At 43.2% G+C, this 14,150-nt stretch overlaps 1 protein-coding gene across 5 annotated transcripts in view; it reads right to left on the reverse strand.

Annotated features, from left to right (window-relative positions):
* Positions 1–14,150, reverse strand: part of caskin1 (CASK interacting protein 1) — an 854,777-nt gene that overhangs the window by 77,439 nt on the left and 763,188 nt on the right. For 4 of the 5 annotated variants that reach the window (XM_086000521.1, XM_086000520.1, XM_086000519.1 and 1 more), the window contains exons 11-12: positions 11,283–11,501; positions 3,607–3,705 (exon numbers count right to left, since the gene is read on the reverse strand). In XM_086000521.1, the coding sequence (XP_085856647.1) occupies positions 3,607–3,705; positions 11,283–11,501 (318 nt within the window). The remainder of the gene's footprint in view (positions 1–3,606; positions 3,706–11,282; positions 11,502–14,150) is intronic. The other variant, XM_086000518.1, reaches the window with a different exon arrangement.

Raw genomic sequence — 14,150 nt, forward strand, 5'->3', positions numbered from 1 at the left:
CTTTTATATGGAGACGAGAGTTGCCAACCCTCCAGGGTGGTCCTAGAGTCTCCAGGAATTAAAGATTAATCTCCAGAACACTGCTGCGAGCAACTCCGGGAGAAAAATGATAGGAACATTTAAAAAAGGTGTGTTTTTTTTCTATTTTCCGTGGACACTATTGTTTATTAGTTTTAAAAAATATTGGACGTAGGGAAAAAAGGCTGCTTGACTGACGGTCAAGAATCATTCAATTGGCGTCATGAGGAGTCTGGTCACGTTCCAATTGACGTGGGAAGGCGGAGTGACACATGGATGGACGTGTCGGGTGACCAACGGCGGGAGTGTGGGGGATGGGGTGGTTGGAGGCGAGAGGTCATGTGATGGAACCTCCAGGAATACGTCCAATCAGAGTTGGCGACCCTAATGGAGACCCGCAGAGAGCTTACGCAGAGAACCAGCTCCCCGCATTTATACAACTGAAAGTGGATTCCAAGTCCTGAAGGCACAATTGTGGGCCTACAGTGTCCCCTATTCCTGGAGCCTGGGTCTGCTTACGCTTTGAAGCACAACAGCTGTATAGGGTCTGGCACATCTGCAGTAGTGTGAAATTGGCTCCAAATCCCCCACAGAACGAAACCAAAAACTATCATCTTGTCAGACATCACCTCAACAATTAAAATGGGACGGCTTTCTGTGAAAAATTAATAAGCAGTGAAAACACGCTCAGACTGGAGTTGTTACATTCACACCTTGTCAGTACAATTAAGATGCTGAACCAATTCAGTATGTTTTGCACATACATCCCCTTTCATCAGATGGATTTCACGGGCCTTTTGTATGTACGTAGTAGGCTCCAGTTACAAAGCCTTTGAGTGCCAGCGTTATGTAAAAATTAAAATCTACTCAGTACATTTTATGTACGTTTAGCAGCTCCCCTCAATACAGTTGAATTAATCTTTTTACATGTGTGTATGTTTGAACAGACCAGATTTTTTTTGGAAGACTGGTATATTTTAACATTTTAACAGTTGCACCGACCCAATCTTGACTTTAACTCCCTTGATTCAAATAAATTGTACAGTTGCAAGTAAATTCAAGGTATCTGGGACAATTGGAAGAGTAATAGCCCTGTGTGGGTATTTTTCATACATTAAATTTAAACTTAATGCAAGTCTCAGTCCACTCTAACCTTGCTATTTTGCGCTGTAGATTAGTTTTGATGTATTCGTAAATGAATTGTTTGTGAATGTTAACAGATTTGTTAAAACTAATGCGCAGAGGAAAATGCTGAGGTAAGTCTTACTTGATTAATGGCCTTTGCAGCGCATTTCTAAACATTTTATTTCTCTCACAGACCAGGGGTTGAGGCATAGACTAAATTTACGGGGTGTTGATGAGAGTCATTATTCGGATCTAAGTGACTGGTTTGAAATTGCAGTTAAGAGAAGTTGAAGACAACTGGGTTAATATCTATGATCAGGTAAGAAAGGCATTTTCATATCGACCTGTAAACACATCGTGACTAAAATCTCACAGCCCCTGTGGAGTTTTTTTTGTGTACGTGTGTTTCATCGATGATTAGCATAGCTTCCAATCTGCTATTTTCAGCACTTTCAGGCCAGGCACAGGTTGAAAGCAAAAATTCGTTCTTCCCTTTTCATGGCCGGGCTTCGTTAGCATTCTGTCGGCGGGCTGCTCGGGCGTTTAGAGCAGCCCACCAATCGTGAGGGGCGGGAAATCTGGCGGCGCCACTGTGGAATGCAGCTGAGTTTTTTTGGGGGGGAGGGGGCGATACCAGGGGGTGATACCAGGGGGCGGGCATCGGGAGGTTGATTTTCAATAGAAAGCCTTTTATTTTTGGAGCGGCCTGTGGTGGGTCCCTTTAAGGACCACTGGTCAAGCTGCTCAACGCCAAGCGCCAAGGAGTGGAATGTGCGCAGTGCACGCTCTGCCCATTGAACCTCGAAATTGCATCAGGGTCCCATTGACGTCAGAGGACCCTGATTTAGAATGCGCTAATGTAGAGATCCACCAGGGTTTCCAGTGCTCATATCAAGGCGCCTAGCAAAATGGCAGACGCAAATGTCAACAAAAATGGACAGTAAGTGCTGCGTCGCTATTTTCATGGCACTGCCACCCCATTCCCCATGAAAATTGTCCTTCTCATTTTGAAATAATTTTGTCTAACCCCGTTCACCCATAAATGAGCCTGTTAAATGAGTCACTTTGTTTGCTTGCTGAAACGGAGCTGACTTAACTTCATTAATCTATAGTTTAACTTTGAAATTGGGAGAGTACATTAATCCACAGATATTGCTGGCCGATTTGGCCCTTAAGTAGGTGACAAGAGGACAAATGATAAATAACATAAACAGGAGACAAAGCTTGGTACTGCAAAAGTCATGAAGCCCAAAGACATGAGGAGAAATTATTGCGATTGAGTTTTCGTACAATTGCTTAACGTGATTTTTCTCTCTGGTATTTTAATGGAGCGGTTAACCCGTTTTTAATAAAATTATATAGTTCACTAGTGTTTGGTTCTATGTCTTAATTAAGTTCAATTCATGTTGAAAATGTTTCTGTTTTTCGCACTCATACCTTGCAGTAACCTGACTTGGCAACAGTTTTATGAAAATGTGACGAATATTTCAAACTAAAATCCAACTTCATAGAATCATGCAGCACAGAAGGAGGCCATTTGGCCCATCGTGCTTGTGCTGGCTCTTTAAAAGAGCTATCCAATTAGTCCCACACTCTTGGGTGGAATCCAAAATCCAGAAGGGCTTTTGCTGTGAGTTCTAAAATTCCCATGATGTCTGCACTGATTCTACAACAGTAACATCACAATGCATGCAAGGTTTAATGCTGACATCAACACAATGAGGCAAACTGTAGGAGATTGACTTTGGTTCCTAGGAATATCTGCCAGAGAACACAATGAGCTTTGGGCGTTTCGTTCAAGGAGTTATTCATGTGTGGCCTAGTTGATTGGGTTGATTTGACAGATAAGCCACTTGTTAACTAATTTGGCACCAAACTGAATTGAATCCAGTTGCAGATTCCAGGCCAGGATTTGGACCTCATCTGACCCTTGTAGGACAGTGCGGCATGGTTGCGAGTTTCCTGCTGACAGGCTAAAATGTCCTGGGACATAACAGGGCAATATTGCAACCTGTGCTATTCTCTGAGAAGATTTTGGCAAACTGGATGCTGGAATTAGAAAAACGAGGCTATACCTAGTTACCAGAGAATTAGCTGACAATCAGGAAAATGGCCAATTGGTGCCAAACTAATAAAAGAAAGACTTCCATTTATGTGGCGTCTTTCATGACCTCAAGATGTCCCAAAGTGCTTAACAGCCAATGAAGTACATTTTTTGGAGTGTAGTCACTGTTGTAATGTCGGAAACGTGGCAGCCAATTTGCGCACAGCAAGCTCCCACAAATAGCAATCCGATAATGACCAGATAATCTGCTTTTTAGGTGTTGATTAAGGGATAAATATTGGGGATAACTCCCGGGGACAACAATGTTATGTCTTGGGCTAGCGCCCAATAGGAGGCTGTCAGGATTCATTGCTGAAGCTGAAATGAAATGCGGTTGGAGACATTTTCACTGAATCTACCTGCAAATGGTTTCCGTAGCACCCAGATCTCCTCAGGGGTGGTCGTGGTTGGTTGCACTGGAGACAGATGGGAAGGGCTTGATTCAGAACCTCGGGAACCTGCAGGAAGGTCAGTCAAATTTTGAATGTCCTTTTTGTTTCCCCCCCTCCCTCCCTTTTTACATTCCAGATCAAACTTTGTTGTTTTCACAGCAATAAGACAGGCTCTTGCATTTTCCTTTTAAATCTCTATTGTGGCACAGAGTAGAAAGGGATTGATTTGATGTGAAATCCAGCAGTTCACCGTGCCTAATTTTGTGTTGTAAAGTTCAGCGAAAAGAAATCAGCAAAGAAAACTAATTCAGCAGGTTAGAATTTCCTATAATCTTTATCATTAATGACCGATGCCATTTCCCCACACCATAGGTGAGAAGTTATAAGCAAGGCCCAGTGAATGATTATTTCCACCATTTTATTTCTATCCTTCATGCTCATCAAGTCCCGTTCTTTAGGAACTTTTGGTTTAAAGATGTGACCTATTTTGATGCTGGTGGACCTTCTCTCCCCTCTCCCCTCTATTTCACTGCCCCTGGAGATGGCACATCCTACCACAGTGAGATACTTCCACTTGTGGCCTAGCCAAGGAATGGGACATTCTCCCTCTCTCTCTCTACAGTGAAGGCACATTGGAGTCATAAGCAGCCATGGGACTCTACCCTACTTGATTGAGTGATTGAATTGGAACAGGGCTGAGCCCAGTGCTGTAGGCTACCAGAGTCCTAGAAAGCAGACGTGCTTCAAACTAGAAAAGCAGAAACATCCTTCAAAACACACAGAGACACATAGAGCAGACAAATTACAGGTGATGAGGAGAAAAACTTCACACAGAAATACAAGTATCATTGGAAGTTAATCAGTCACTGTGCACAATATTTCTATACAACTCGATTCCCCTTCACCTTGATTCTTGTATTGTTTGTATATAGCCAAAAGATTACCTGGCAAATGGGCACATGGTACAAGATTACCAGGGAAAATGATAAAGAGTCACTGGATCAGGATCTCCAGGGAAAATAGGTACACAGCTACTGGATCACCAGGAGGAATGAACACACAGGCACTAGATCATCTGGGGAATGGGCACAAAGCCAATAGGACATCAGAGACAATGGGTTGACAGCTACAAGATCGCCTCAGAATATGTGTACATAGTCATTAGACCAACTAGGGAAATGGACAAAAAGCTGCTCGATCACCTGGGAAAATGCGCACATAGTTGACTTTTTAAGGACTCTGATAGTCTCTGGAGGACAGCTTTAGAAAAGGGAACTGTCGAACATTTAGAATTGTATTGTCTGAATTTTTTTTTAAATGCAATTCTACTTATTTTTTGTTTTATTGCAATGACATTACTGCCGCACATTAAAGGGTTAATTTCTGACAGCTTTATAAGTAGGTCATGAATATATGATTGCTTACCAACTCTAGTTTCATAGCACGTGGAATCCAATGACTAGTTTCAACTATGCCTGCACTGGATTAGTTCATTAACCTCCACCCACAATAATGTCGGCTATAGAGTGACAAAGGGCTAGAAATTCATCTCGAGCAGTGGCGCAGAACGGGCAGTATCGGATCAGCTGACACCACCCACGTTGACTGCAATGGAACTGAATATCAGGCACTGTGCATAACGGGCCTGTTTTGTGCCACCGCCCAAGATGACTTTCTAGCCCATAGCCTTTTGTCACATGAACCATTATGTGTCTTTCAAAACCCTTATCTTCTACAAATAAGCGTTCTCCTGAAACTGGGTCAAGGAGCATTGCATGAAAATTGGCATAATGTCATCCAAGTAACTGTCCCAAAGCTGGAGGGAATAGCTACATTTGATATGCCCGTGTGACATTAATTATCTAATAAATTAAAGAAAACAAAGACTTGCATTTATACAGCTCCTTTCACGATCTCAGGACGTTCCCAAAGAGCTTTACAGCCAATGAAGTACTTCTGAAGTGTAGTCACTGTTGTAATGTAGGAAACGCAGCAACCAATTTGTGCACAGCAAGCTCCCACAGACAGCAATATGATCATGAACAGATAATCTGTTTTTTAGGTGTTGGTTGAGGGATAAATATTGTCCAGGACACCGGGCAGAATTCCCCTGCTCTTCATCAAAATAGTGCCTTGGGATCCTTTACGTCCACCTGAGAGGGCAGACGGGGCCTCGGTTTAACATCCCATCCGAAAGACGGCACCTCTGACAGTGCAGCACTAGCTCAGTACTGCACTGGAGTGTCAGCCTAGATTTTGTGCTTCCTTCTGACCTAGAGGCGAGAGTGCTACCACTAAGCCACAGCTGACACTTTCTAGTGTGAACCCTTGAACTTTAGGGGCCATTGAACGCAACTTGAAAAGCACTGAGGAACAATGTTAACGTTAAACCTGAAGACTGAGGAATTAACAGAGCAAAGGAACGTCAGTTGGCTTTCCATTGTTCTCTCTACCCTCTTCACTCAACGGAGAGACACTTTTATTCTACTTTGCATGTGGAAACTACAGTTCCAAGTACAGACTGACAACAAAAAATTGCATCTGTTGATACAGGATGCATGCTGACTTGGGAGGGCTCATTTTAACAGCAAGCACATTGTGAAGGTACACTGCCCTGCCTCTGAATTGGTCCTTGCATAAACCTACGCCTGAGGTGGTTTACGCATGCCAGAGATGATTTGGAGGGAAGAAGTCACCTAATTTACACTGCCACAGAGGTTACATTTCAGGTGACCATTGCAATCTATTCTGACCCTCCTGGGTTGCACGGCTCAATACTACAGCATACAGTGCATGTACCAGTTGAGCCACCAGGGGAGTCCAATAGCCAATGTTAAACCAAAGATGTACATAACAAGCCAATAGAAGCAGTCAGCCAAAGCTATAGAGGTGTTAATTCTAAATGTGCCGACCTGTATTTTAGGAAAATACACGATACTATGTTTAGTATTTACAATTTCAGATTTTGAGAGAATATTGAAAATTAAAAATTCGCAGGATATCGCTCTTTGAAGTGGGGTTGCGTATCTGGACAGTTTGGCTATAATTTAACATCTATTAAGGAAACCCAGTAACATAGAGGATCATTAAAGCATAGTTTATTCACTTCAAATTCATGCATCAGGTAGTCTCTTTTACATCTAATTGAAATGCTGTATGTATTGCTTTCTGCTATAGATCAGCTACAGCGGGGGAGTCCGCACGTTATAGCTGGGAGCCTTGCCTACTGCTAATTACACCGTGTAATATTTGCCGAGGCGTGATGAAGCAAGTAATCGCTTTTGTCAGTTACTCTGAACGGAAAAGCTGCCTTTCTCTGATCCATTCCCTGCTGCTATATATTGTCATGGCAACAGCGAAAAATGCAATGGGGATTCTATTGGATTAATAGGGTGGAGAGACTAGAGAAGCTGGGATTGTTCTCCTTAGAGCAGAGAGGGTTAAAGCGAGAGTTAGTAGAGATGTTCAAAAGTATGAAGGGTTTTGTGAGAGTAGATGTGGAGAAGCTGTTTCCACTGGCAGGAGGGCTGGTAACCAGAGGGCACAGGTTTAAGGTGATTGTCAAAAGAACCAGAGGCGACATGAGGAAAAAAAATATTTACGCAGCGAGTTGTTGTGATCTGGAATGCGCTGCCTGAAAGGGTGGTGAAAGCAGATTCAATAGTAACTTTCCAAAGGGGAATTGGATCTATACTTGAAGGGGAAATAATTTGCAGGGCTGTGGGGAAAGAGCAGGGGGAGTGGGACTAATTGGATAGCTCTTTCAAAGAGTCAGCATCGGCACGATGGGCCGAATGGCCTCCTTCTGTGCTGTAATGATTCTACGGTTTACTGAAGGCAATGAAAAAGTGTTCTAGCATGTAGCTTATAAAAAAAAGTATTTCTTGATGTACCATAGGGTTTTAAGATTCATCTGCTTCTTCAATGATTTAATTCGTTGAATATATGATATGATTCCGATGAATACGAGCAGGGGGAAGGTGGGACAGACAGGGAGGAAGTTGACTGAGCTGACCAGCTCAAGTACTTTTACCTGTACTGGTCTTAGGCTGTTTGAGTGGGTGGTGTATTGTGCAAAAGCTCCCATTATATTGCTGGGCAGCCAATCACCCTGTTGATGCCCAGAAGACAGCTCTGTGCATACTCCCAGACAATCGAGCTTAAAACATGACACAGGAGTGCTCATTTTCTCAAAGTATTAAAACAAGCCTCTTTATTAAGTTTATAAAAGTGACCGGGAGCTACTCTGCAAGAACATTTTTTCAAGCCTGACCATACATTGCACTGGAGTTATAGTCCATACTGTGTCAAACCTAAGTAATGTGAGACTGCGTCCATTAGTGGGTGATGGCGGGGGAGCAACGTTCCCGCTACGCTGTGCAGCCGCTACGCTGTCTGAAGGTCCTGCGCAGGCCGCTTACCCGCTTTTGAATCGGAGATTTTGCGCATACGTGAAATTTTGAATGGGCCACGCCACCCGTTAAAGGGACCGCATAACCCCCCCCAAAAATGAGGGGTAACATTGGCGAGGGCGGGGGGTGACGGCAGAGGGTCACACTCTGTGTTTTGTAACTAAGTTGGGGCCTGACTCCAGTGTTATGCTAAAACCTATTCATCGACGCGCAGTGAAAAACTCTGCCCGCAGAGATAATAGTGACAATATAACGGCAGCCTTCAACCACCCACCTCACCCTCTGATTCCCCATGAATAACAGGTTGCCCGTGCTCCGGAAATATTGATTTAAGTCCGTTTTGTCTGTCTCCCACTAAATTACTGTCTGTCTCATACTTCACACACCTCTCTTGATAGTGACATTCTATTGCGGCAAACAAGACTTCATTACAAAAGGATTGCACCAAACTATTGATTTCAACAACAGAAATTGGGGGATCAGGCAGCTTTAATCTTCTTTAATCTTCCTTTCTTTGGAGGCAGTGATTGACTGATTTCTAAAGGTGTTCAAGATGGCAGTGCACGTAGCTTTAGAAACACAGGAACAGGCGTAGACCATTCAGCCCCTCGAGCCTGTTCAGCCATTCAATCAGATCATGGTTGATCTGTATCCCAACTCCATCTGCCCGCCTTTGCTCCATATCCCTTGAGCCCCTTACCCAAGAAAGATCTCTCGATCTCAGTCTCATAAATTTTAATTGACCCCCAGCATCCCCAAGCTTTTGGGGGGCAAGAGAGACACAGATTTCCACTAACCGTTGTGTGAGAAAGTGCTTTCACTCCTAAATAGCCTAGCTCTAAACTAAGTTGAGAAAATCTAAAGCAACACCTTTGGTTGTCTAGGCATAACAGCTGAAAAACCTACATGTGAAATATGCAGCAGATCTCAGGGGTACTTTCTATTGTGTATAAATACGTAAATGAGTAAAGTAGATTTATACATACCTTCCTTGTTGAGCGTTACATTTCTCCTTTTTTTTTGCCAATTTTTCTCCCCTCCACCTCTCCTGAAGATGTTGACTTCTTGCTGGGTTACAGTTTCCATGGGCTTTTGGTTGCCTTCTAGTACCTTGCTCAAGTGGCCATTATCCATATATGAGCCTTGACAGCAAGGCGGTATTGAATTGCACGCGGGCATCACTCAAGAAGCCCGTTTCTGCCCTCGTCTGGTGTCCATATTCTAGCGATCAAGAGCAAGAACCATGGCTGGTTTTCCCTTCCCTTTCCCGGTGGTGGTGAGGCAAATTGCAGCCCCTCTCCTACTGCTAACCAACCTAACCAGATCAGATAAGTCAGGTGTTCACCGAGCCATCAAAGGAAGGATATTCTTCTGAACATGCTTTCTCCCCTTCCCCATTCACAAGTTTGCTGGTTCCATAAGCCCTTCCAAGAGAGGGTAATCAGGTAATCGACTCCCTTTGTTAAATCCACTCTGTAGTTGGCCACTGGGAGAGAAATCAATGTGTTGGAGATCACAGCCAAGAGACCATGTTCCACTATTCCGTGACTCCAACAGATTGCATCCCCGCCTCATTCGGCAGGATAGTGTGTGCAATTGGAGCAGACATCTATTTTGTGGTCTGGACATGTGCAGAGCAACCACACTACGCTGCCAGTCAAGGCAAGTGACCTTTCCTCCTTTGTGCTTGGTGATGAATTAACTTCTTTCCGAAAAATATGCCCATTTAAAATATTTGTACTGAGTCCAGATTCACTTTAGAAGGCAGTCTATCCCATAAGTTAGCAACTATTAAGTTTGAAATAGTTACACCATTAGCTGCATTTAGCTCCTAATGCACTTCATGCGCTTCCATTCACATCCCATAATTATCTTCTAAAACTTCTGTACAAAGAATTTCTCCATATCACAGAATCACACAGAATCACAGAATCCCCACAGTGCAGATAGAGGCCATTTCGGCCCATCGAGCCTGCACCGACACATATCCCACCCTATCCCAGTAACCCCACGCATTTAATCCCCTAACACTAAGGGTCAATTTATCATAGCCAAATCAACCTAACCCGCACATCTTTGGACTGTGGGAGGAAACCGGAGCACCTGGAGAAAACCCACGCAGACACGGGGAGAATGTGCAAACTCCACACAGACAGTCGCCCGAGGCCAGATTTGAACCTGGATCATGTCCTCCTTCAATGTTATAATGTGTGAGCTTTGTACACTAACTTAATTTTTTCACAGTGACTGTCATAGATCCCCTATCATAAGAAGAGGTTGTCCAAAGGGGCAATGAATGTTACAGACAAAAATTGTTATCGAGTGACAATAAATGAGATCAAATTTTCATTGGCGCTCCCAAAGTCCCAGCTACCAGACTTGTTTGCTACATAACTTGACTTTACTTCAAAAAGTAACTCATTGAGGTAGATTTTGAGTCTGTGCGATGGTGTAAAATGGACGATAGCAAATTGGCAGCCCGTTTCACATCTCTCCCAATCTTTCTGTTGACTTTAACGGAAATTAAAATCGCGAGAGATGTAAAACGGGTTGCCGATTCACTATCACCCATTTTGCGTTAATCGCACAAAGTCAAAATCACTCCCACTGTGTGAAGTGATTTGACACGTTTGCATAGAATCATACAGCACAGAAGGAGGCCATTCGGCCCATCGTGCCCGTGCCGGCTCTCTGAAAGAGCGATCCAATTAGTCCCACTCCCCTACCCGTTCCCCATAGCCCTGCAATTTTCCCCCTTCCAAGTATTTATGCTATTCCCTTTGAAAGTTATTATTAAATCTGCTTCCACCACCCTTTCAGGCAGTGCGTTCCAGATCACAACAACTCGCTGCGTAAAACACAGTCTCCTCATCTCGCCACTGGTTCTTTTGCCAATTAATAGAAGATGCTATCTAAATACAAGTATTATTATTTTATTACGTGACCCTGTCAGTTATTTTAAACACGAGTCATCCTTCAACAGAACAAAGGAACTTAAAAATTAAACACATGAAAATTAATGCACATTTATTTCTCATACAAATGACACAGGGTTTCCCAGAAGTAACCAATAAAGTTGGGGGGAACGGGGACGTCAACACATTTCTGGCTTTAGTATTTAGCAGGTTGGAAATTTATTGGTTCCCAAACAAAACTGGGAGGCACCTTATTGAGATCACCTTCTGGGAAACCCTGGGCAAAAATAAAGGAAAGAAGCGTTTGATAGACTACCTTGTCCATGGGGTAATTCTTCTATACTGCTATTGGCTCTGTGATAACCAAAGGAACTGAAAAGTGGCTGATGATGGAAAGGTGGAGGTGGAGGGGGTGGCGGCAGGGTACTAAAGTGATGAGAGGAGTCACCATTGACAATTGCAGTGCCATAGGCGGTGAGCTGTATCTTGTGATATTGCTGAGAACTGTGAGCATAAATAACTGCGTCCCAAGTACCTAAAATGTTGAAACAAAGAAAAGAAAAAGAAAAGCAAAATGTAGAAAGTAACAAGAAAAAAAAACAAACTTAAATGTTGTAAGCAAATAATAGTAAAGCCTTTTAACCGTTACCTTGTCCCGGAATGCCATACTATGTCAGTACAACAAATGTGCTGATCAGCACATAATGATATACTCAAAGGCTGCACCATTTTGTACATTCTTGTCTTCATGCCTTGTTCTTTTAGGCAGGCATCGGTATACAGTAAGTATATGAGCTTTTTAACAAAATAATATTCATCCTTGACCCTACATAGTGCCTGAAGTGGTTATCACAGCTAAAGGTCACTGTGCCATTTATGACCCCAGCCTTCTCACTTACATTACACGGGAACATAGGAACAGGAGTGGGCCATTCAGCCCCTCGAGCCTGTTCCGCCATTCAATTGGATCATGGCTGATCTGTATCTTAACTCCATTGATCCGCTTTGGTTCCATAACCCTTAATACCCTTAACTATCAAAGATCTATCAATCTCAGTTTTGAAATTTTCAATTAACGCCGAGTCTCAATAGCTTTTTGGGGGAGAGAGTTCCAGATTTCCACTACCCTTTGTGTGAAGAAATGCTTCCTAACATCACCCCTGAACGGCCTGGCTCTAATATTAAGGTTATACCCCCTTGTTCTGGACTCCCCCACCAGAGGAAATCGTTTCTCTCTATCTACCCTGTCATTATCAATACTTCTGACACAGGTGAAATGGGCCTTCTTCTCTTGTATTCCAATTTCCAGGTTCAACTACTACTTTACATCAAAGTGTTTTTGCTTTTATGTGACAGTAAGATGTTGCTAAGCTTCCTTTCTGAGGTGAATCCCAACTGCACAGAGTTCTTTTTAAGATCTGACAGTTAATCGGCACTTCATAAAATCATACAGCACAGAAGGAGGCCATTCGGCCCATCGTGCCTGTGCCGGCTCTTTGAAAGAGCTGGCTAATTAGTCCCACTCCCCTGCTCTTTCCCCACAGCCCTACAAATTTTTCCTTTTCAAGTATTTATCCAATTCCCTTTTGAAAGTTACTATTGAATCTGCTTCCACCGCCCTTTCAGGTGGCGCATTCCAGATCATGACAACTTATTGAGATCCTAGTTAAATCTTAAAATGTTCAACCTACACTTTAAATTTCATTATTAAACTTATGTTTTCCCCTTTCTCAGATGAGCTCTTCTACTGGATGAGGTCAAGAGTTGAAAATATAATACAGAGAGAGCATGGACGGGATTTAAACCATGACACCTGCAGTGGAACAATCCATTAAGAATGGGAGGGGGAGCAAGATTATTTGCTTGACTGATAAAATTGAAGGTATTAAGTATTTTAAACTGTTGACCATTATAACATTTGTAAGACATTCCTATTGCAAGATATTCACTGCTTGTCAAAAAGGTTTTAATGTTTATTATTACTGACTTTGAGGTTTATAACAAATGTTTTCTCCCTCATTTTCAAGGAGATAATTTAGTTCAGGCACTCATTCACGAAGGCAAAGTGGTACAACGATGTGGTCCAATACAAGCGGCTATCCTGGCATATCACTAAGTGTACAGTGGCCTGTGAAACAGGCTATTCCACCAGACAATGGGATTTTGACAGGAAAAATGAAGCAAGCTGTCCTTCTAGTGACAATTAGAGGCCATTGTTTGGGATTTGTAACTTGTGAGACACTTAGTTGGCAGTGTAAGACTAGATTTTCCCAAAAATTCCCCCCCCGTCCGATTAGTCATTGAGGTCACTGGAAAAGAAAATTGGTCGGAGTGTAAAACGGGCTGCGGAAGACCAATTTCACCCCCACTGAGTCTACAGAGCTCGTCCGATGGACCGATGAACCCAAATGTCACAGGACAAGCTGTGAGTTTAATGGGAGAACTTCACTGAGGTATGTAACGTGTTCCATAATACCAGAACCCAGAATATCTCCTGTCAGGTAAACCAGTAGTAGCGCAGGATAGAATGAGTGAACAGTAAATTGGAAATCGATATGTTAGAAAGATGTTCTTTACTCAAAGGGTGATGAAATGTTTAGAATAATAGAAGGATACAGCACAGGAGGAGGCCATTTGGCCCATCGTGCCTGTGCCGGCTCTTTGAAAGAGCTACCTAGTTAGTCCCGCTCGTCTGCCCCCTCTCCATAGCCCTGCAAATCCCTCCCTCTCAAGTATTTATCCAATTTCCTTTTGAAAGTTACTATTGAATCTGCTTCCACCACCCTTTCAGGCAGCGCATTCCGGATCATAACAACTCGCTGCACCAAAAAAAATTCTCCTCCTCTCCCCCTCTGGTTCTTTTGCCAATTACCTTAAATCTGAGTCCCCTGGTCATCAACCACCACCCCCACCCCCCCCCCCCCCCGCCGCCACCACTGGAAACGGTTTCTCCTTATTTACTCTATCAAACCCCTTCATGATTTTGAATACCTCTATCAAATCTCCCTTTAACCTTCTCCGCTTCAAGGAGAACCCCAGCCTCTCCAGTCTCCCCACACAACCGAAGTCCCAGATCCCTGGTGCCACTCCAGAAAACCTATCAGGCAAGATAGTAAAGGCTAAGATATGAGGGGGGAGGTGAAATTGGTCTTCATGAGTAGGATGAAATGGGCTCATAGCGAAT

The sequence above is a fragment of the Somniosus microcephalus genome, chromosome 11 (genome assembly GCF_052327205.1).
Source record: "Somniosus microcephalus isolate GS21.2 chromosome 11, FLI_Smic_1.0, whole genome shotgun sequence".
NCBI lineage: Eukaryota > Metazoa > Chordata > Chondrichthyes > Squaliformes > Somniosidae > Somniosus > Somniosus microcephalus.